This window comes from Lissotriton helveticus, chromosome 5_1 (assembly GCF_964261635.1).
Source record: "Lissotriton helveticus chromosome 5_1, aLisHel1.1, whole genome shotgun sequence".
NCBI classification, from domain to species: Eukaryota; Metazoa; Chordata; class Amphibia; order Caudata; family Salamandridae; genus Lissotriton; species Lissotriton helveticus.
Window position 1 is genome coordinate 1,573,802,701 of NC_136065.1, and position 23,549 is coordinate 1,573,826,249.

At 46.8% G+C, this 23,549-nt stretch overlaps 1 protein-coding gene across 3 annotated transcripts in view; it reads left to right on the forward strand.

Annotated features, from left to right (window-relative positions):
* Positions 1-10,618, forward strand: part of CIMAP3 (ciliary microtubule associated protein 3) — a 263,845-nt gene extending 253,227 nt beyond the window's left edge. For all 3 annotated transcript variants that reach the window (XM_078644709.1, XM_078644710.1, XM_078644711.1), the window contains exon 6: positions 10,417-10,618. In XM_078644709.1, coding sequence (XP_078500835.1) covers positions 10,417-10,485 — 69 coding nt within the window. In that variant the 3' untranslated portion in view covers positions 10,486-10,618. The remainder of the gene's footprint in view (positions 1-10,416) is intronic.
* The last annotated feature ends 12,931 nt before the right edge of the window (positions 10,619-23,549 follow it).

Consider the following 23,549-nt stretch of genomic DNA (forward strand, 5'->3'; position numbering starts at 1 on the left):
AAACATAAATTCATAGTTTACGTATACACAAATACCAGATAGGGTGCGACAGTACATACATCAAGTACGAAAACCCAAGACAAAACACAGAGCTATTCTGGGCAAAAGGACTTTTTCATGCGTGTTGCGCATTCTCAGTATTCCATTTAATTCATTTGGGGGTCGAGCTCTTTGTTCTCCTTCCTTCCTAATAGCAGACAATTTCTGTTGGTAACCTCGTTTTTTTTTTTTGTTGAAAATACTTACTCCCTCTTGGTTGGTCGGACACTAGTCCAGTCGTGCTTATACTCACGGTGGGGTCTTCCAACATCTAACAAGTGATGATCCAAGCAGAGGTAAAGGAGGGGTGCCAGTCGGACGTGCGATGGTACAATTCTGACTTTTCTATGAGGGTGGAAGAAGAAGGGGTAAATCTAAAAAGGTAACAATCTCCCCAATTTCTGGGCTGAGGGGGTGGATTTTGGATGAACCCTAACCCGGGGTACTCTTAACTTTTCTTATCTTGTCAGCACATAAATTGACTCACTGGTGCGCGTCATTTAGGGCGTACATTTGGGATATCGGTTCGGATCCGAGGTACTACAATAACCCTTCAAGTTTCTGGCGTAGGCCACTCTCCCATTCACTAGCTCCAGAGAGGGAGAGAGTCGTTCCTAGGTAAGGTGAGTGCTATATTCTTTTTCGTCCTTCACATGCAGGTATCATGTTCGGGCTTGTTTTTCTTATTCCATTAACCGCTCGATCCATACCTCAGTCATACAAAAAAAAACATTCGTTCGTCAACCCAGACGTGCGCCACACATAAGCATTCATACAACACAAATCGGGGCCCACGTGCGCATTCATACCATACAATTCTTCTTCTTTCTGCGTGGAACACGGTGCATTCTGGGTCTTCTCCATACTCCAGCTGAAATTCCGATATTAACCTGCAGAGAAAGAGAAGAGGGGGGGGTGACAGCGTACAAAGCACATCAGCGTGCAAAAACACGAAAATGTTTTTACCTACCACGTGCCTAACTTATCTTCTTTGGGAAGTAGTACCTTGCATCTCGGCATTGAAGCCCAGAGGAACTGGTCTATTGTCCTATTCATAGATATATCTAAATATCAGGATCTTTTACCTATTGCTTATGCTGCAGGAATGAAAAAATACGACAGATCTTGACTATTCTTTTCGCATTGTTCATATGTACCATGCCTTTCTAATTTTTCATAACCAAAATTGCTTCATTTTACTTGTCCTTTATTTATTTTGAAAATAGTAGCCTTTATCCGAGAACCTACCAATCTAAGTGACTGATATGAGGCTAGTGCTACATATTTTATTTTTATTTTTAAAACCTTGATTGAAAAAGATGTCAGCATTCAAATACGGGCCTCCAACCATACAGGCCGGCCACGGGGCAGACGGGAAATGTATGAGGTAAGGAGAGATTACACTTGTAGTATAGGAGTACGTAATGAGCGAGCCATTGTAATTGGAAAAACTAAAACGAGACAAATGGTTGCAGGATCAATGAAGGTTGATTTTATAATTGAAAGTAAAACAGGATCAGTTACAATAAAATCGTTCATACGCATACCATGGGCGAGCATCATGAGTAGCATTACTTCGAAAATACAATAATCAATAGTGAATAAGAACCAATATCAGTAGGGTTGTCCGCATGCCCAGTCAGTACCCTTTCCCGCCCGCCACGTCTACAAAGACCGCATACATATCCCACAACATCAAGGTTTAGGCAACTAGAACGTCATAAGGAATTGCGAGTCCCGCCCATACTGGCGCCATTTTGGTCGAGGCCGGGCGGGCCCAGAGCATAGTCCAAATGCCTCCAATAACAAGTGGTCGGACCAGAATCCCTTTCGGTAGTTCAAAAGATTCCGTTAGTGCCAGCAGAGAGGGCAGGTGGTCGTGGACTGCGGCTTAAAGGCGAGGAAGGCAAAATCTTCCTTACCGGGTCACGCTGAGGTCCCACCGGAGCTGATCGAGTTGGCAGTCTACAGTGTCTCTTAGTAATTCCGACAAAAGGCCGGTGTCAGCATGAGAGCACCACCATCTTGTGACAACGTTGTGGCCACTCCGGAGAGCGGGACAGCAGGTGTATCCCTCCACAGATACGTTGAATCAGTCTTTCCTTCGACACCAGATGCGGATATGGTGGCGGTCGCCCGGGGCAGTGGCATATCCATGGGGGATAGTCGAGCAACAGTGGCGGTGGCCCCCACCGGAAGCCTGCGGGAGTCGAGGGCCAGTGACTTTCGTGGAATTTTTAAAACTGAGAGGGCATCTTCAAGAGTGGGGCTCATGCCCGAGCAGGCAAGCATCCGAGTTCCAAGGTAGCCCAGAGCCATTCTAATGGACCAGGCCAAAATCCGGGGTGTCGGCCGCCATTTTGAGCGTTCCACAGCAGCAGCCGCTCTTCACCCCGTCCACCGGAGCGGGTCCCCCGGTCATCCAACCGAGTGGAACGCCAATGGCAGTCCTGGTGCAGCCGTCCGGCAGGTGAAACGTTAAGGGTCGCCCCACTGCAGCTGGCCGGCGAGTGAAACGCTAAAGGTCGCCCCACTGCAGCTGGCCGGCGAGTGAAACGCTAAGGGGCGCCCTTCTGCAGCTGGTCGGCGGGTGAAACGTTAAGGGGCGCCCTTCTGCAGCTGGGGAACCTCCTCCTGGGGAGGTGGGGGAGGCCCGTTCGCGTCGCCTCCCCCCCCAGGGCGCCCCACGCCATTTCTTGGCGCAGCATTATAGGATGGCGGGACCAGGCCTTGGCGCGTTGGGTAGCCTCCGGCCTATACGCTCAACGGGCCGCCACCGACACTACCTCGCCGGTTGACGGCTTTTGTAGACTTTTTTTATAGCCCAAAGCCTACTCAAAAGTAGCTCAAAGTAGCCCAACATTGAAGGCGGGACAGGAACAGCGTTAAGCAGACGGCGAATGCATTTGGGTTTGTTGTTACAGCCGTCTGCCATGTAAATAGTTGTTTAATAAAAAGTTTTAAATAGTTGTTTAATAAAAAGTTTTAACATGTTACTTTGCTGGAGTGTTGTATATATTTATAATATTTGCATATTGTTTGTCGTTATTTGGACGGGGTGGGCGGTGGAGCCGAGCTGTCTTGCAGCCATCATGGCGTCGAGCTCGATTCTTCTCACTAGTTTCATATTTCTCATGAGGGGTTGTTCCTAATGTTTCTATTTTAGCGAGGTCAAAAAGAGATCCCATCAGTGGCCTACTGATTTTGCTCGATTCCTTTTGTTTTTCCTAACGATTTTTATGTTATTGTTTGCTAGCACGATACAGCGGATAATCTGCATTTTTTTATTTTTTTTTTATATTTATGTCCTTTTTATTAGGGGCGTCCTCCGGTGGAGCCGGATGATCTACCTCTAATAAACGGTCCGGGCTGAACCAACTACCAACAAACGGGGCAAAGATAGGCATGACGGGTTACAAAGGGGACAAAAGTCTGCACTACCTATCCTTCACTATCCGCAAAGACTAAACAGAGTATTGCGACCCTGTGCTTATTTGTGAATAGAGAATAACCCAAAGAGAACCAATTCCGAACGATCAATGTTCGGTCAAACAATCAATCAAATGAGGGATAAAAATAGGCACGACGTATTACAACGGGGGCAAAAGCCTGCGTTACCTATCCTTCACTATTCACAAGGACTAAACAGAGTATTGCGACTCTGTGCTTTTTTGTAAATAGAGAATGATCCAAAGAGAACCAATTCCAAAACAGTAAATGCTTGGATAACAATCAATCAAATGGAGAGGGAAGTAGGCACGACGGATTACAACGGGGGCAAAGGCCTGAGTTACCTACCCTTCACTATCTGCAAAGACTAAACAGAGTATGGCGACTCTGTGCTTGTTTGCAAATAGAGAATCTCTCAGAAACAATCAAATGAGTAATACTAGTATTTTCAAACAATCAAACAATCAATTCGCAATTCGTCGTGTTACACGACCTTACCCGGACCGCATGGACAGTTTCTCGCCTTCCGCTTCCAGCACCTGATCGTCCTCCATTCTCCGTAATTGCTGTGGCACTCCTGATAGTTCCCAGTCAGGACCGTAGATCACTCGAGAGAGAGGTCTGCTCGGAACCAGTGAAGTTCGGATGATCGGCTGCCAGACGAGGGTCTATCAGGCAGGTGCACTTCCCGATCGTTGCAGTCGTTCACTCTGTCGTTGGGACCTCTCCCACTGGATCCACATGTCACTGATGGGCCCCACGTTTGGGACGCCAATTGTAGAAAAAGGGTCAGGCAGATCAGGTCGATTACCCCTTTTCAAGGTTTGCCCGGCGTTAGCCGCCTCTCACCCAACTCAAGGTTTACCAAATAAAGAGGCAGGCGCTGGAGACTGGAAGACAGGAAACAGGAGTTTATTCCGACGGAGCAGAACACGTCAAATCAGACAACAGGGTATCTTCTCGAGGTGCTCTCCACGCATCCTTGAGGCCTGGCCTCTTATACACAGGTTTATTGCTTTATTACATGAAACACATTCTTGTCAATACTTTGATGTACGGAAAAGACATCCTCGGAATCCTCACTTTGGGCCTGTTCCCACACACATTTACAGCAGAAGTCCCCACCCTGGTCACAGTAGGTGATGACTATCGCACACCAGGACATTCCGTCGATTCCCGGAATGTGAGTCTGATCGGATCTCATGGGGTGAGGGGGCTTTGATCAGTCAGAGATCCTTTGAATCGGGGCAGCTGCTTACTGTAAGGGGGCCAATAAATGGTATCCGCAGGGCCAGGTGGCGCCCTGGGAACGGGCAGGAAGATTGGGCACTGAGGAAAGGGGGTTCATCAAAAGGATGGGGAGGTGTTGGCCGGGAACGGAATGCATTTCCGAGGCAGAGTAGCGCTGGAGGAGAGTTTTATGGTTCAGGTATGAGAGAGCGGGGGCTATCAGCGCGCGGGGGATGCTTGCGAGGTCAGAGGGAGAGACGCACCGCTAGCTAGCGGCGCTGGGCAGGGAGACCATGGTTTTCAAAATGGCTGCCATTTACGCGCACAAAGGGGCCTAAAAAGGGGGCAAGATGGTGTGGCCAATGTTTCATGATTTTCACTTTACGCTCAACAGTGGCTATGGTGAACATAAATGAACGCCGCTTATGTATACTGATTTTAGTCATTTTCCACACTCCCAGCCTCGGCCCTCCTCAGGACTAGCGCCGCCACCGGGGCCCTGGCACCCGCGCCATCACGGCCTCCGAGTGCAGTCCCCGGCCGGGGGTAGACCCGCGGCCTCTGACGGAGCAGATTCCGGCCGGCCTCACAAAGCTGTGGCAGGCCAGGTGCGGCGGGCAGGGTCGGGTGGCAGGGGGGCACGTGGCTCTCCCTCCCCTCATCCATGCGGCGGCGGCTCCTTCCTCCTCTCCCCCCTCCTCAGTGTCTGTCCTGCTGCCCTCCTCAGCTCACTTCAGGAAGAGGAGCATCTACTTCCAGTGCGTGCTGCAGTGCGGGGGGCGGGGGACAGCAGCAGGCATGATGCAGCAGCGGCCCTGGGCTGCCTGCTACGGTCTCTGGAATCCCGCGGAATGCCTCTCTCCCCGGGACTCCTCACTCTCCGTGCGCTATTGTGTGTCTAGCGCTGCCCGTCAGTCACCAGGAGCTGTCTCCCAGCCCCGCTCTCCCATGGAAGGCTCCGTCTCAGCCCGGCATAGGCATGAGCGGGGGCCCCCGGGGGTGGCACGGGCGGTATGAAGCCGCGTGGAGAGCGTCGAAGGAAGCCCGCTACACGCGGCAGTGGAGCCCCAGGCTATCGAAGGGCGCAGCACGACAGAGCTACCGCCGCAACCGCCCCGGTTAGTACGAAACCATGTGAAACATACTGCCCCCTGATTGTGCTTTCTTTTCTTGCCTCTGTTCCCTGGTTGTGATCGTTTTTCTTGCTTCTGTTCCCTAGTTGTGATCGTTTTCTTGCTTCTGCCCCCTGATTGTGCTCGCTTTTCTTGCCTCTGTTCCCTGGTTGTGCTTGTTTTTTCTTGCCTCTGTTCCCTGGTTGTGCTCTATTCTTGCCTCTGTTCCCTGGTTGTGCTTGTTTTCTTGCCTCTGCCCCCTGGTTGTGCTTGCTTTTCTTGCCTCTGTTCCCTGGTTGTGCTCACTTTTCTTGCCTCTGTTCCCTGGTTGTGCTCGCTTTTCTTGCCTCTGTTCCCTGGTTGTGTCTGTTCTCTTTTTTGAGACATCGCTCTCCAATAACAACCTCACCGTGGTCACACTGTCTCTGTTTCGGGTTGATCCTCTGATCAGGACAACGCCGCGGGCAGTCCCCTTTCTATCTCAGTGACCGCGCATGCTCACGTGCGCCGGTGGGCCAGTCGGGCGGCCTCCAGGTGCACCTTGTTAAACTTGGGCAGGTCAGTACGCCATGTATAAAAAGAACCCTCCTAGGATCGGGTCCATGACCGCCTCTGCATTTCGGTCGGAGCCTCGCCACTACGTAATCTGAAGAGACACGTTATTTCTTCGCGGTAAGTTCCCTACTCCCGGACATTGTTATTTTTCCTTCATTTTGGTGCCCCGGTTATCGGTACTTCCCTGACTTGGGGTTCTGTGTTCTATTTTTGATTTACAGTTCCGAGAAGCCACTCTCACCCCCTGGGGTACTCCATTAATCACCCAGAATATCGATTGAAATTTGTAAACTTCGTATAGGCCATTGGCCTTCCCCGGGCAGGTAGCTATATATTTTTTCATTACCGTTTTGAAGCCTTTCTCGATCCCTTTTGGTGGCTGACTCTTAATCACCTACTCCGTCCTTACAGACTTTGAGGTCCGTTCTTACTGGAGAGTAATTGTGGGGAGCCTAAACTTTCACACCACAGACTGAACTAATGCTGGGAACTTCGTTCTGGATCTAGATCTATCATCCCTTGGGTAGGTTTTTTGACTTTGAGTGGGCTATTTTATAGTAAATTAGACTACCCCTTTTGAGACAGTGAATTAGCGTTAACACCTGGAGTGGAATATAGAGATGGAGGGGGACCAATCACTTTGAATCAGTTTCCAACTTATAGTCTACGTGGAGCGATTTGGTGGTTGTAACCATATGTTCCGATTGTTACATCTTCCTCACTTGCGAGGAAAGGGAGATCGCCTCGTGAGACTGTCCGGGTAGGAATTGGTTTTCCTAACCATCTTTTTATTTTCTAGAGCTGAAACTGTGCCCCTCTGTGAATCATCTTCCTGCTATCGTGCATTGCCCGGGTTTTTTCCTCCTCTGAGGATAGGGGTATGTGTTGCATATGTAAATTGTTCTCTCCACCAGAGGCATGGAAGTTCGATACATGGGTTGAATGCTTTCCGTTTTTGGAATTATAGTGATGGTGTCTCTCTCATGCACTTTCTAGTTTTATTTTTCCTGGCCACATGGAGATGCTTGGGTATTTTGTGACACTTCTTTTCTGATTCTTTTCTCGTTACTGCCTGACTATGTTTATCGTTTCCATCTTTTTTCTGGTCACTACCTCGCCTTTTATTCTTGGGTTCTGTAGTCCAGCAGCATCTTATTGATATGTATATAGGTCATTTATGGGTCGTTTTCATTGTCCCCGCAGATATGATCGAATAATGTGATGTGAAGCTGCAGCCTGGATTTAATCTTTCAACAAGAAATTTGATAATAAGCATTGCAAATAATTATAGTTTTGGATTTTTTTGTATATTGCTGATAGTTTAAAAATTATTTAAGAACCTCTATGTACCTATTTGCGCCCTGACGAAGGATTGGATAATATCGGTCCTGTTCCGAAACACGCGTCGGCGCTTGTTGTTTTGTTGTTCTGCTGTTTTTTTCTTTTTCTTTTTTGTATGCCATTTTTAAACGATGTATATATAGGAATGTTCTTCTTTTGTGGTTGTGTGATTCTGTAAATATTGTTGAGTGGTATGACTGATGATGGTTTGAATGAGTGTGATTGGTGACTATATTGAAGTGGTGAGTGGGCAGGCTGCATTTTTTGAGTTCGATATGTAAATAGAGTCTGTATATACATTTATGTCTTCACCACTATTGGATTGGATTTATAAATGAAAAGAACTTTTTTCTAGAAAATAAATAGACATATGATTTCCAAATAAATAAGTCTTGTGTGGGACAATGATGATGTTTTGAATCTTAGATTAGAGTGTTTGCCTTTCTTTATATTTGGACCTAGGGGAGGTTCTCCTGTTCTTGATTCCAGTGTTCTCTGGTTGTGCAAATTTTTTCTTGCCTCTGTTCCCTGGTTGTGTTTGCTTTTCTTGCCTCTGTTCCCTGGTTGTGATCGCTTTTCTTGCCTCTGTTCCCTGGTTGTGATCGATTTTCTTGCCTCTGTTCCCTGGTTGTGATCGCTTTTCTTGCCTCAGTTCCCTGGTTGTGATCGTTTTCTTGCCTTTGCCCCCTGGTTGTGCTCGCTTTTCTTGCCTCTGTTCCCTGGTTGTGCTCGCTTTTCTTGCCTCTGTTCCCTGGCTGGTTGTGCTCGCCTTTCTTGCCTCTGTTCCTTGGTTGTGATCGTTTTCTTGCCTCTGCCCCCTGATTGTGCTAGTTTTTCTTGCCTCTGTTCCCTGGTTGTGATCGCTTTTCTTGCCTCTGTTCCTTGGTTGTGATCGCTTTTCTTGCCTCTGTTCCCTGGTTGAGCTCGCTTTTCTTGCCTCTGTTCCCTGGTTGTGATCGCTTTTCTTGCCTCTGTTCCCTGTGACGTTACTGGGCAGAGGTGGGCGTGTGGTGAGGGGCAGTGGGTGCCCAGGGCATGGACGCCAGCGCACTGGCTGACCTGGACTGAGGGAAGCAACGGGTGAGCTCTGGGAGTTGGTGGGGGCCTTGAATAACCCATTTGTAAATAAGGAGAGTCCCCGGGGTGAGGGTGTGTGTGTGTCTCTGTGGCTTTGTGTGTGGCTCTGTGTGTGTGTGTGGTTCTGTGTGTGTGTGTGGCTGGGTGTGTGGCTGTGTGTGTGTGTGTTGCTCTGTGGCTTTGTGTGTGGCTCTGTGTGTGGTTCTGTGTGTGCGTGTGGCTGTGTGTGTGTGTGTGGCTCTGTGTGTGTGGCTCTGTTTGTGTGTGTGACTCTGTGGGTGCATGATGGGCTCTGTGTGTGTGTGTTGGGCTCTGTGGGTGTGTGTGTTGGGCTGTGTGTGTTGAGCTCTGTGTGTGTGTGTGTGTGTGTTGGGCTGTGTGTGTGTTGGGCTCCCTGTGTGTGTGTGTTGGGCCCTGTGTGTGTGTGTTGGGCTCTGTGTGTGTGTGTTGGGCTCTGTGTGTTTGTGTGTGTGTTGGGCTTTGTGTGTGTGTTGGGCTCTGTGTGTTTGTGTGTGGGGCTCTGTGTGTTTGTGTGTGGGGCTCTGTGTCTGTGTGTGGGGCTCTGTGTCTGTGTTTGGGGCTCTGTGTGTGGGGCTCTGTGTGTTTGTGTGTGGGGCTCTGTGTGTTTGTGTGTGGGGCTCTGTGTGTTTGTGTGTGGGGCTCTGTGTCTGTGTGTGGGGCTCTGTGTGTTTGTGTGGGGGGCTCTGTGTGTTTGTGTGTGGGGCTCTGTGTGTGTTTGTGTGTGGGGCTCTGTGTCTGTGTGTGGGGCTCTGTGTCTGTGTGTGGGGCTCTGTGTCTGTGTGAGTGTCTTGTTCTCTCTAGTGAACAAGCCAGTAGGATATCCAACATGTAGCCATGTGTGTGTGTGTGTGTGTGTGTTGGGCTGTGTGTGTGTGTGTGTTGGGCTCCCTGTGTGTGTGTGTGTGTTGGGCCCTGTGTGTGTGTGTGTGTGTTGGGCTCTGTGTGTGTGTGTTGGGCTCTGTGTGTTTGTGTGTGTGTTGGGCTTTGTGTGTGTGTTGGGCTCTGTGTGTTTGTGTGTGGGGCTCTGTGTGTTTGTGTGTGGGGCTCTGTGTGTTTGTGTGTGGGGCTCTGTGTGTTTGTGTGTGGGGCTCTGTGTCTGTGTGTGGGGCTCTGTGTGTTTGTGTGGGGGGTTCTGTGTGTTTGTGTGTGGGGCTCTGTGTGTGTTTGTGTGTGGGGCTCTGTGTCTGTGTGTGGGGCTCTGTGTCTGTGTGTGGGGCTCTGTGTCTGTGTGAGTGTCTTGTTCTCTCTAGTGAACAAGCCAGTAGGATATCCAACATGTAGCCATGTCTGCTGTCTAAACCATGTGCAACTTGGGAGATGGTACTTCTTTCTAACACCTGAACCTCTTCCATCTCTGTAACCTGAAGGAACATTCTACTGCTCAGTGCTTTAATGTGGATCATCTGCATACCCCAAGGGATCGAAGTTCTGCTGCTCAATGCCTCAGTTGATAATATCTCTGTAAATTTAAGACTGGTTCCATCTCGGATAGGAACAATTAATATTATCGGCTGTATATAAGTTACCCCTTGTTTTAAGTTGAGTGTTTTGCATTACAAATTAAGCATTAAATTGCCTGTATTTATTACAGCTTATCACAGATAAAGAATTTCGGAAGCATCGGAACCGAGTGTCGTACCTGAGCCTTTACTACAGCTGAACACACCTGGAAACCTGCTGTGTCCTGGAAGCGGCATCGCCTGGTCCTGTTTGCTGCATGCTAGCTTCATGCGTATATTCACTTCTCCATTTGTTCTTGGTTAATACCAAAGTTAAACTATCCCTGTGCCTAAGCCGATCACTTTGTCTTCTTATTGCTCCATGAAGTGCACCTCATCTGTGGACTCCCTGGTCTCACAAGGACTGCAGTGGCTTTCAATTCTGCAGCCACTTATCTCAGGGCTGAGCCTCATGGCTCAGTGGGCTCACCATATGCCCTGGGCCATTGAATGTTTCAGTACAAGGGGCTCCTTTCAACTGTTTCAGTACAAGGGGCTCCTTTCAACTGTTTCATTACAAGGGGCTCCTTTCAACTGTTTCATTACAAGGGGCTTCTGTCAATTGTTTTCGACGTATTCCCGAATATCAACCCACCAGAACCACACTTGAACAAGAAAACATGTGAGCATAATAAAAACCAACAACTGTACAAACTTTAGGAAAGACAGGAAATATACTTACTCGAGCTATGTTTTTATTGAAATATATTTAAGGCTCAGAGTTTCATTCTACTTCTATAAATTGGATTCCGTGCTGTTTTACTGAGCAAGAGTATTTTGTAAAAAATAGTATTATTATAACTGACCAAAGCCATATTACTCTGCTGTTGAGAGAACTGGTAGATGCTTCGGTGGCACCCATCTTTCTGAAATCACTGTAGCAACTAAGTCCATACTGACATCCTGTGCTGAATAATGGTCTTTTTTTTCCGCCACAGCTAGAAACTTGTTCTCTGAGGTACCATTAAGATGCAGCTGTGCTTTAGTTATGTAAGAATGTTATGAATTGCCTTATTGAGTTTACACAGGTATTGACAAACCCAACTATGATATATTCAAGCCATATTTATGGTATAAATACATTTTCCTAAAAATAACTTTTCAAGCAACTTCTTTCCAGAGACTGCTGTCGTATTGTGCAGCACCCCTCAACCTGCTCCTCAGGGGGACCGCACTCAGCCCAAAGCTCTTGAGAATCTGTAAGACAACTAACATACGCTGCACAAGGACTCATTACCACATTTTGCAGAGGGTGCCCGTCGTTTTATATTGTTCCACTATGACTTCCTGCAATTTATGTACAAATTGCATAAGGTACATGGACTATTTTATTCTGGCGCTTCCCGAAAAAACAATGATCTCACTCATGGCTAGTACACAGACACCTGCAGCCGCGTAGACGTGCACAATTATTTGTCCATAAATATGAAAAGACACAACTGGCAGGTTCACATACCCAAATATCCAAACTTAGAAATGGAGACTAACAGATACACACCTATGTAGATAGACATGGGAACACGGATTGTCTCCCGCCATGCACTAATCTGCACTAATCGGCTGCTCCTCAACACTTACTTCCTTTTCATTTCGGACATGACGTAGTGTCCAGGGTCCTTAATGTGCACCTGGGGCCAGGCTGCATAGTGCTCCACATTACAAGCCATCTTCTTCGCCCGCACTCAATATCGCAACTCCTTGGATGCTTTTAGCTCTCCTGTGGCCGAGCACTCATGCTTCCCCTCTCCCCCTTCGTACACTGCACAGCGGTTCCTTTATGGACATGCGCTACAGTTCACATTACCAAGCAGTGTCTTCTACCCTGTGCCACATGTTGGCCTTCCCACTGTGGGACCAGCGCCATTCTCTTTCACAGGGAACAGGTCCACTGCTGCATGTGCTGTGCAGGACGAGACGACGAGGCCACTACTGCACAAGACGAGAGGCACACCGAAAGGATTTGCTTCACATGTGGGTCTTTTGCTCTTGTCACCTGGACTGAACATGATGGAACATAGCTGGGATGGTGAGACCATAATTGCTTGACAGGTGGCAACCATTTTACCCCCCCCCCCCCAACGCCTCTGCAGTACTAGATGCTCCCAATGTTATGTTCCTGTGATTCTAAGAGCTCCAGTGAGACTATATGGGGGTCATGTTGGTGTGGTTTCGTCTACCCAACCCATGAAGGCGAAAGAAATTGCTGATCATTCTTGCTGATCAGCTTTAACAATATCCTAATGTTTATTTCATGCTGCAACCATGTAGAGTCTAATGGCTCGAGAACTGGACCGTATGTGGTTCTGATATGGCGCATGTTTGAAAGCATTTTATTTGCGTCCCGTGTAAGATGACATTTATCCTGCTTTGACAAGCAAAGTGCTAGGATGTGTGTGATGTGTATCTGGTATTTGAGCTTGAGAAAGGCCAGACCTGTGTGTGTTCTATCTTGAGTAGCCCCATTCCATGTGTATGAGAAGCTTGGAGTCTGATCTGAAAAATAACATTGTGGAAGGTTTAGTTAGTGTTCAACTGAAGAAAATATGATGTTTATTGTACATGTTGATGTGGAACTTTGCAAGCAGTGCGGGAGGGTGTCACAAATTGGGATTAGTAAAAAACTGTTAACTAAACACCAAATCTTAAATGTGGAATATTTGTAAGCGGTTTATGATGTCATTCTTCAGGAGAATCATTTGAGAGCATACCCTACCAACATATGCATTAGTTATTGATAGGGTCAATATATAAATGGAAACCATTGATTCATTTTCAAAACAGCTGGATCACTGTTGTTATACACCTCATTACAGAAGGATCTCCAGGATTAATGCTTCTGTTATGTATAAGTGCAACAAAAAGGGGGCAAACCTGGTATCCTAATTAATTCTAGCAATTTATTTATTGCAACAACCACCCTATATTCTTTTGGTGATTGGGTTATTTTTTTACCCTATTTTTTTTAAACAACTCTTTTTTTTGTATTATATAAGGACTTCACGTCCTTCTAATTGAACACATATCCAAATACATTTATATAAATTTACACCACATTTACCACATTTTACAATACCAACAATTTTCACAAACATCAATTTAACACCATTTTTCACAAACGTGAATACAACACAAAACCAATGTATCATATACAATCAAAAAGACACCACTAGGTTTCCTTTAGTGTTCCAAAAATCCAGTCCATTATTTCCTGAATTATACGTGTATCATATATAATTGCAATATGTTTATGTTTGCCATATAATTGCCATCTTAATCTTAAAAAGACTGGCCTTTCGAGCCCCATCTGAAAATGCTTACGTGTCAATCGGTTTTGTTTCCATTGAGTAAATTGAAAGCAAACTTAGATGTACACATTTTAAAGTGGACCCGCCCCAGGTAGAGCTGCCCAGGTTCCCAGGGGAATTCGAAGCCTCAAAGGCCGCCAGGTGGGGGTTCACTCGGTGCAGCAAACAGACAGTCAGGGGCACATGCGGGGCAGAGAAGGTGGAAAACCCAGTACTGGCTACTTTGTGTGTATTTACAAAGTAGGAAATATATTTACGGAATTCGCTCGTTTAAATCAATTCACTGAAAGTTGTCTCGTTGTAGCAGTTAGAGGCCGGAGGGCATTGAGCTGTGGTTCTCACTCGGAGCTGCTTGCATCTGAATCCGGCTCCTTCAAAACAAATGGAGGCTTTGGTTGTTTTGTTCGCCCTTCCCTGTCGTGGTTTTATTTGAGCTGGTTCTCCTGTGTTTATTCTTGTGTTCTCTTCTTACCCCATGGGCAGTTTGCTGGGCACACGCATTGCAGTAAAGTTCGTTGTCTTATGTGTATTATTCTGTTTTTCTTAGCTGTCGTGAGCGCGACTTTTATCATGCCCTTTGTGTATGCGGGGCTGTGTGTGTGTGGAGGGCTCTGTGTGTGTGGCTGTGTGTGGCTCTGTCTGTGTCTCTGTCTGTGTGTGTGTGTGGGGCTCTGTGTTTGTGTGTGGCATTTGCGAGAGATTAAGCTATTGGCATTGTAAATGACAATGCCATTTATTTATGTTTTCAAAACCAACACATAAATAAAAATGCTTTCATTTAAAATATTAATAGCTCTAACTTTTGCAAAGGCAAGACTGTTGCATTGTAAATGCTTGTTAAGTAAGTATACTATACATATAATTTTAGTGAAATTAAAAGGTCTGGGTTAACACAAGACATATACATAGTTGTTCGAAGGTATAGCTAAACTGTATATTTATTGATTGCCAAATCCACCTATATTTCTGGGAAAAAATACTGTTTGGTGAAAATAAAAGCTATGTGAACCAAAGCAGGTTCATTCTTGCCTCAACATATAATTAACTTGTCACACGTTCCATGTACTCCAGTTACTATAGCTTCTTGTTTTATATAATGGTGAGTTATTTACTCAGGCACTACTAAATATGTCCCTTTCTATAATAACTAGATCCCATCAATGCAACTACTGATGTATAAGTTTATTGTGTCCATCTGTGCCTTGTGAACAAAACATTTAAGGTTATTAAGGCCATACCACACAGAAGCAAACAAAGGATGCATAAATAATGTTGTTACTATGGCCCAGGTTTTCTCATTACGGACCTGGCCTGCCATGGTTCGGTGGCCCAACTGGATGACAAGCCACACATAATTCTGGACACTTGCATCTCTCTGTACCATAATGCAGCTTTGTAAAAAGAAAACAAAGAAGCAGCATCTTGCAAAAAAAAAAAGAGCTATTCAAATACAGTATGATCATGAATGAAATCCGAAATGTTCCTTTTCTCCTTTCAATGAATTTCTCTAAAAGTGAGAGCAACAAAGTCAAAAAATGTTTCACAGGCCGAAACCAGTTTAACTTAATTGTCGGCCTGTAACCTGAGAGCAAGCTTCTTGCCCCCTTCTGTGACTCTATATAATGTCTTTCATTGCTCTTATTGAGGCATGCTGCTTCTTCTAAAATAGCTGTGTGTTAAGGCAGCTACACTGACATTTAAATAGACCGCTTCTGTTGCGTATATTGAACAATTTGAAATGAAAGAGCAACACAAGTATTCTGATGGATAATTCTAACTAGAGATTCCTCGATTTTGTGAATATTCCACAGGCGGCAGGCTAGATCTGGAAACTTTAAGCATCACTCCTGCGCACCGGTCGGTGACGTTATGTGGCTCCGTGTCAACATTGTTCTGCAACAAAAATGACAAGTAGAGCTGCATGTATGTGCTATCCATACTCTCTGGTGTCCTGTCCTTTCTTTCCACGCCATTACATATAGGATGCTGAGCTTCTCCTCGGTCTTCAAGGCTTAGTTTTCATCAAAAAAAGTTACCAGAGTGCAATGGAAAATGTCACCCCCTAAGGCAACTGGGTTCAAACAGTGTAGGGACTGTCGCAAACTGATGTCTGTGATGGACCCTCATGAAGTGCGTCTTCGGTGCCTGTGGTCTGAAGATGACTCCACAGGCTTGTGATGTCTGTGCCCCAATGAATCTGTAGGAAATATGGGGCCGTGAGCCCAAACATTTATGGATAAACATTAGAAGACACTACGCTTGACTAGTTGGAAGGAAGGTCCCATTCCTGCTTCCAAAGTCGATCAGTGTTGCTGTTGCAGTCTACAGGTAAGTCCAAGAAAATGCATAAGATGTTGAAGTGGGAATCGGCCCCTTTCCTCCACTATCTGACTCTAGAGCGGGCGCAAGGGTGTCAACGTGGCTCTTGGTCTTGGCTCACGATCTTCATCAGAGCCGATTCTGACTCTAGTCCTGGCGCACCCTAAGTTACTGGGACATTGTTAATCAAATAGAGCTCTTCCGAGAGAGGCCCATGTTGCTCATTTTGGCCACTAGTTCCCTCGGGCACACAGTGTCCGCAGGGGTCTTCAGTAGGACTTCCGTCAGACGGTGCACTATCTGTGCCCCTTGACCCTGCATCATGTTGACCACTGGCTCAGGTGCTGACTTCAGTTCCAAGCACCAACCCTGCACTCGTGGGGAGCGCTAGGTGGCGCACATCTAAGATGGCCGCACACCTGTGAGGCTCTGGAAGCCTGGTGAAAACATCCGTCATTTATCCGACTATCTACCAGATTTTACCAACTGTTGTTGCCATCTGCCTGTCACTAAAACCCCTCTGCCTCAGTGGACGAGAGGTGGGAGCTCCGGGTGTTAATTTAGATGTCACAGATGCCTTGCTGCTGACTGGCACGGTAAACAAGCTCCCTTGCTGGAACCCTACTGGGCGGCCGACTGAATGCGAGCACCCCGGCTCCTCACGTGGTCTGAGGCTGGGGCTGCTCCTGAGCTGAATCACGAGCTCCTTCTGCGGAGGGGGAGTCCTCACTCACCAGACTGCTGCCTGTCTGCGGTGGGCTCTACCATTGCCGATATGAGGTGAGCCGCAGGGCATTTACAGTTCCTAGATCCTCGCTGCCTGGGGGGATTGCGTGCGGCCGCTCTGCCACCCCCCATCGGGAAGTTCTGCCCGTGGACGTGCCGCCGTTGCTGCCTGTGTTTGGCGGGGGCGGCCTGCATCTGCTGCCCTCCAGTCTGGTCCCCAAAGCCATTGTGTGACCTTAATTGCATGCTCCTGCTGCAGGGGTGAAGCCCTCGCGCACCGGACTGCTGCCTGCCGGAGGTGGCGCTTTGTCATTGCCGCTGCGAGGTGAGCCGCAAGGCATTTTCAGCTCTTGGATCCTCGCTGCCTGCGGGGGGTTGCGTGCAGCCGCTCTGGAGCCCCCTCCACCAGTCGGGGGCTCCTTGTCGTGCCGCTGTTGCTGCTTGTGTTGGGCAGGGGCGTCCCGCATCTGCTGCCCTCCGGTCTGCTCCCTGTGGCCCAGTTGATAATTCAGGGCACAGTTGCATTATGTGGGGTACTCTGGGCACACAGTCGGTTACTTTGGCGTGTAGCTATGGCCCTAATCATAATGACCCTAACTACTTCACTACTCTGTGGGGACGCATACTAGACATAGGCTCCTCACATGTGTTATGGGGGGGACTTCAACATAGCCTTGCACCCAGCAGTGGACCGCTCCAAATCCCTTCCTCACCATTACACTAAGGCACGCACAGCACTCTTGGGGATATCGGAGTTATACGGACTTGTAGATGCCTGGAGATACGCACACCCAGCTGGAAGAGAGGGTACGTATTTCACATCGGGCCATGCTGCGTGGTCTCGCATTGACTACTGGCTTTGCTCATGAGGTACGACTCTCTGGATTCAGTCTGCTACTCACTTTGCCCACACATACTCTGATCATGCCCCAGTGTTCCTTGAGATAGCTCCCCCCAACACAGTAGCCAACCCCGTTGCTGGCGGCTACTACCCGAGACCCTTCTAGATACAGTCTTCCAGGCCGAACTTGTGGAAGAAATCAAGGATTTCTTTTCAGAAATATAGGTTCTGTAGATCAGATGGCCACGCTTTGGGAGGCCTTTAAAGTCACTGTCCGGGGTATAGGCATGTCCAAGAGTTTCGGGGTCCTCCGTGACATCAGACGGACTCTGCACCGACTGGAGGTTGACGTGCGGCATCTCGAGGCTGACATGTGGAGTGATAGCTCTGGCACAAATAGAGCTTTGCTCCGAGAGAAACTGACAGACTATGTAACCACTGCGGACCGTGAGGTGAGGTTTCGAGGCAGGTACTTCACTGCTCGCCGCTATGGGGAGGGTGAGCGACCCGGCCGGGCTTTGGCTAATGATTTTAGACAGCCTCGTTTTTCCAATGACGTGTTGGAGGTGGTCGATGATGGGGGCGTGCGGCACGGAGACAGTCAAGACATACCTAACACATTTACCAATTTTTACAAACATTTGTATACCACACAACATTCTTCACCCCCAGACTTCGCTCCCCTTTTCAGCGACATTACTCTAGGATGGCTGGGGGGCACGCAACGCAAATTCTTGGCCGCACCATTTGAGGATGACGAGCTGCGGGAAGCCATTATGCAGATGCGGTCGGGCAAGGCACCGGCTCTGACGGTCTACCCATCGATTTTTATAACTCATACATTGATCAAATACTCCCCATATTAAAAAGTTTTTCTAGAAGCACACGAGTCGCAAGTTCTCCCGCCTTCAATGAGAGAGGCTCTCATCACGTCACTGTTAAAGCCAGCTAAGCCCGCTGATCGGTGTGAATCATATAGACCTCTGTCCTTACTGAACACCGATACCAAAATTCTTGCTAAATTGTTGGCTAATCGCCTGTGCCTTCTCCTAGATAAATTAGTTCTTCCTGATCAGGCGGGTTTTATACCCGGTAGAGCGACGTCCCATAGCCTTCGTACTTTATTTTTCATCTTACAGACAGTCGATCCCAAGTTAGTACTGGCGGCAGTCTTTTTAGATGCCTCCAAGGCTTTTGACTCAGTGGAATGGGATTACCTGTTTACCGTTCTTCAATGCATGGGACTCCCTGTTGGTTTCCTCTCCTGGGTCTGACTGTTGTATACGGCACCTACAGCAAGAGTATTGATTAATGGGCACACCTCACCAACCTTCTCCCTGTCCCATGGCACTCGCCAGGAGTGCCCTCTCTCTCCTCTCCTTTTTGCCCTGGTAATGGTTCCACTGGCAGCAAGGATTAGACAACATTTCAATCATGTGGGTCTCTGCTGCTTCTTACACCCTGTCCTAATATCCCTTTATGCAGACGAAGTTACCCTCTATATAAAAGACCCTCGCCAAAATCTAAATCCACTCATGCGTGAATTTGTTACATTCGGTGGTTATTCTGGCATTAATATAAACTGGACTAAATCACAAATGTTCCCGCTGACTAGTGCCGCCACTCCCTTTGAGATGGACTATCCTATTGTATGGTGTGACGATGAGGTCATATACCTGGGGATCCGGGTTACGCAGATCGCGAAGAACTTATGCACCTTAACTATGGATGTGCTATGGAGCATAACCCTGGCTGCATTACCCGCTGGATAGCGCTACCTCTGACTATGGCTGGTTGCATATCTCTTAAAAAAATGTTCATACTACCGAAATTCCTTTATTTATTCCTCAATATTCCTTACGATCCCGGGCGGCATTTCTTTAGTACTCTCCGGTCAGAATTGATTAGATTAGTCTGGGGTGGCAAGCAGCCCCGCATCCAATGGGACACGCTGACATGACCTTATGAGCAAGGAGGTTTGGACATTCCGAACTTTGAGTTATATTACATAACTGCGCAGGCGCACTTCGCTCACTACTGGTTCCATCCCCCCGCTACACCCCCCATGTCGCCACTGAACATTGGCTTTCGGACCCGATTCCACTGGATGGCGTTATACTCTCCAAAGCGGAACCCCGGGGAAAAGATCCGACCTCCGTGGACTGCACGCAAAATGCGTGAGCCCGCATCCTGGTATACACAGCAGTGCCTGGTGTATATTCCCCTCTTCTCCCGCTAGCCTATCACCCTGACGTTGCGTTGCTGCAGGAAGGCATATTTAAAAGCATGGCACGCACTCGGAATATTCGTACCTGGGGGGACCTCTACGTTAAGGGCAAGTTCCGCACTCTCCAACAGTTGTGTCATGATCCCCAACCCTCTACCATGGAAACATTTCTATATGTTCGCCTAAGGCATGGGGTACAAGCGTGTCACTTCACGTTCCCCTCTGAGCCAGCCACTTTGATGCCCCTACATCACATCCTTCAGGTAGACTCCGCTTCTCACTTGGTATCCACGCTTTACCACTCACTGTATGTTGACCACGACTACCCGCCTTGCACCTCCCGAGCTAGATGGGGGGCAGAGCAGGGCCAGGAATTAACTGATGAACAGGGGACCTACTGCTGAGTGGAGACCGAAAAGGTCACTTCAAATAGTAGGCTGCGTATTATTCACTACAAATTTCTCCAGAGTAGCTACTATACCCCAGTGCGGCTACACAGATATGGCCTGCTGGATTCCGATAGCTGTGCTAGATGTCGCAGGACAAGCAGATTTCCTACATCTGGCGTGGGCATGCCCTGGAGTGTGACTACAGGCAACAAGTTCTCGATGCCCTGGACTCCATGACTTCCACTTCTAATCCCAGGTCTCCACTTATTACGCTTCTAGACTACACTTCACATATTCCTGTTACTTACAGAACATTTGTGTCCTTTTGTCTTGTTTTGGCAAAGCGTTGCGTGGCCTGCAGGTGGGGTCGTGGCCGTGTACCTAAATTTAAGGAGTGGCTAGGCGATATGATCCTTTGGCAAGAACAAATTTGTACATATGCTGAATTGCTCCCCTGCTCCTCACGACGCCGCGACATATGGGGCCCGCTGCAGGCATTCTTGTTGGAACACCTTGTCGCTGCTGGCTCATAAGCCCACTCACCTGTTATATGTTCCTTATGTGCCTTTCTTCTGCAGCTGTGAAACCTGCTGTGTTAACATCAGTTCTGTCGTATTGCATATGTTGAAATGCACAGAATGCTATGCCATTGTTGCTCATACTACTGTTAAATGCTTGCAATGTATTTTGCCGTGCCTTGATATCTCTCTACTTTGAATGACAAGATTCCTCATTTGATGATTGCAATATCTAACCTGCTCATGATGATAATATACTTTACTGTACTTGTTAAATGATCAATTGTGTCTTGCTATCGGTCTGTTTAAAAAAAAAATTTTTTAAAAAGAATCCTCCAGGCCCTACACCGAGGCGCCATCCGGCTCTGACCTGCATGCAGCCAACAGGCCATACTTCTAATCTGACACTTTGCCCTCACCAAATGGGAGGGCCCAAACTTTTCCCAATCTTTTTGGCACTGACTCGGACAGTGACAGTTATGATAGAAGTGATGATTATATCCACAATATGAGTAACACTGCTATGAAGAACTCCACGATGCCAGTGTTGTGGATACTTCTCAAGATACTGGCCTTGTGTGAAAGGATAAGGATACTTTAATGGTGAAATTATCAAACCATTAACATGTAGATGATACCCTACCATTTATAACATATTTTGAATTTTCACAGAATCTTTATCCTGACAGATATCTAAGGTAAGACCTATTCTTCCTTCTTGCACTTAATTAGATGTAGTACGGACTGTAGAGATACTTTTGTTGCCCTGACGAAGGTCCAAGGCCTTTTATGGGATCACAGAGAAGCCCAAACATGTTTGCATCTCATAAAGATGGTGGAGACACAATCTCTCTATTAACATCCATTTAATAAGGTTTCAATGTATTTCAGGAGCAAGAAAGCGTGATCCCTGCTTCTGATACAATTACAAACAAATACTACAGGCTGTGCACTATCAATCAGTTAGTCCTGAGGAAGACCCCAAGGTGATGGCCTTCAACCACACTTACATGTCTTTCGTGTGTTGAAACGTTAACAGAATCTGAAGAGGTGTTCCAGTTCCCAGCAGACATATCTATGTTACGAAGAAAAGCATATGGCTGTCTAAGGAATAACGGCTATCTGGTCTCTTGAACCTTTTATGTATTTATGTTTGTTTATGTGATTTATGTCAAAAATATATATGTTCTATTGCATCTAACGTGTGTGTAATCTATCAAGCATATTTGTTTGTAGAGTATAACTGTTAAGCACTTGTCCTTTTTTGGAATACTAAGATGTTTGCCACGATATACGATATATGACTCCTTAATTTATCGCTTCCATATACATTTCTTCCGTTTTGCGTGTTGCTGTGATTATTTTATTTTATTATTTGTGATGCAGTTCAATGTAACATCGGTTGTTTTATCCTAAGTGATGGTGGATTTACCGAATAATATAAAAGTAATTACTCATTGCATGGCAGAACCACTATCTATACACTGTTAGTATTCCCCAGGTTCTGCATGCTACCCCATTGTTATTAATGGTCCACACTGTTGAAGAAGCAGCTACCAGAAGGTTTACAGGATCATTCCACCAGACGAAAAGCTGCTACAACTGTGCTAGTGCGTAGAATACCTGTCCTAGATATTTGTCAGGTGGCTACTTGCTGATTAGTTCATACGGTCACAAAGCTCTACTGTCTTGAGAGTCAGGTCCGTAGAGAGGAGCATTTTGCCTGCTTGGTCCCCCAGTACTTTTTGATCTGAGCCTGTGTACAGCCCTGCCAGCTTGAGAGGTACTGCTTTGCTATTTATTCACAAGATGAGGAATTTGCGGTTAGAAGTATTCATCAGAAGAACAAGCTACTTGCCTTTGGTAATGGTCTTTATAGTGACTACTCAAACAAAAGATTCCTCACCGAAACTTCTGCCTCCCTGTTCTGTGAACTAAACTCATTTCCATCTAAAAAGGTCCAAATTTAAAGTCTGCACACTGATCAGACTAATCTGTCTGTAGGCTGGGTGACTGAGGGTGCTGACAGCCTGAAAAACAACTGACGTCGGCGTCCATTGATGGTGCTTATATTTCCCCATCCAGTCAGATGCCTGGGAATATTCACAAGGAACATGCAATTAGATAGAGTATTTACCAGAAAGATAGTTGCTGAAAGTAAGTAACTTTTTTATCAGTTTTATTGAAAATATTGAATGAATGAGCTAACTTATAGAGAACAACGAATACACAGAGGTGTCTTGGCGCTAAAAGTTACAAGATCAGAAAAGCCCAAAACTTAGATTGTCGAAATAGCCACGTTTTTGAGGACTTCATAAATGTTGACAGGGAAGTAGCCCCTTTTATCTCCAAAGGGAGTTGATTCCAGTTCAAAACCTTGCAAGTGATGAAGCTCCTGCCTCCCCAAGAAGAGCTTTTAAAGGAGGAACCACCTGATTACTGGCTGAGCTAGAGTGAAAAGTCCTACCAAGCGCATACCATCTAAAACTCTCCTTCAGATAGGCCGCACCTGGTCAATGAAGAGTCTTAAATGCAATGCATATGGTTTTGAATACTATATGATGCTTCACAGTCAGCCAGTGGGCCTGCTAATGGCTATAGATGCAGAGTGGAGTCTAGGGACAATCAAGAGCATGCAAGTTGCAGCATTTTGTAGAATTTCAAGCCTATTCAAAGAACCTTTCTGTAGATTTTTTGATAAAGACCATTGCAGTAGTCTAATATTGATATGACTCATGCAATACTGTCTGTAAGAGGTCAAAGGGGACAAATTTGGCTATTTTCTTAATGGTTTGAAGGGCATAGAAAGAGGATAAAATGACCTTGCTAACTTGGTCTTTGGAATTACATCAATCATGACACCGAGGTTTCTAACCTTCTTCACAGGTGTAGGAAGAGTG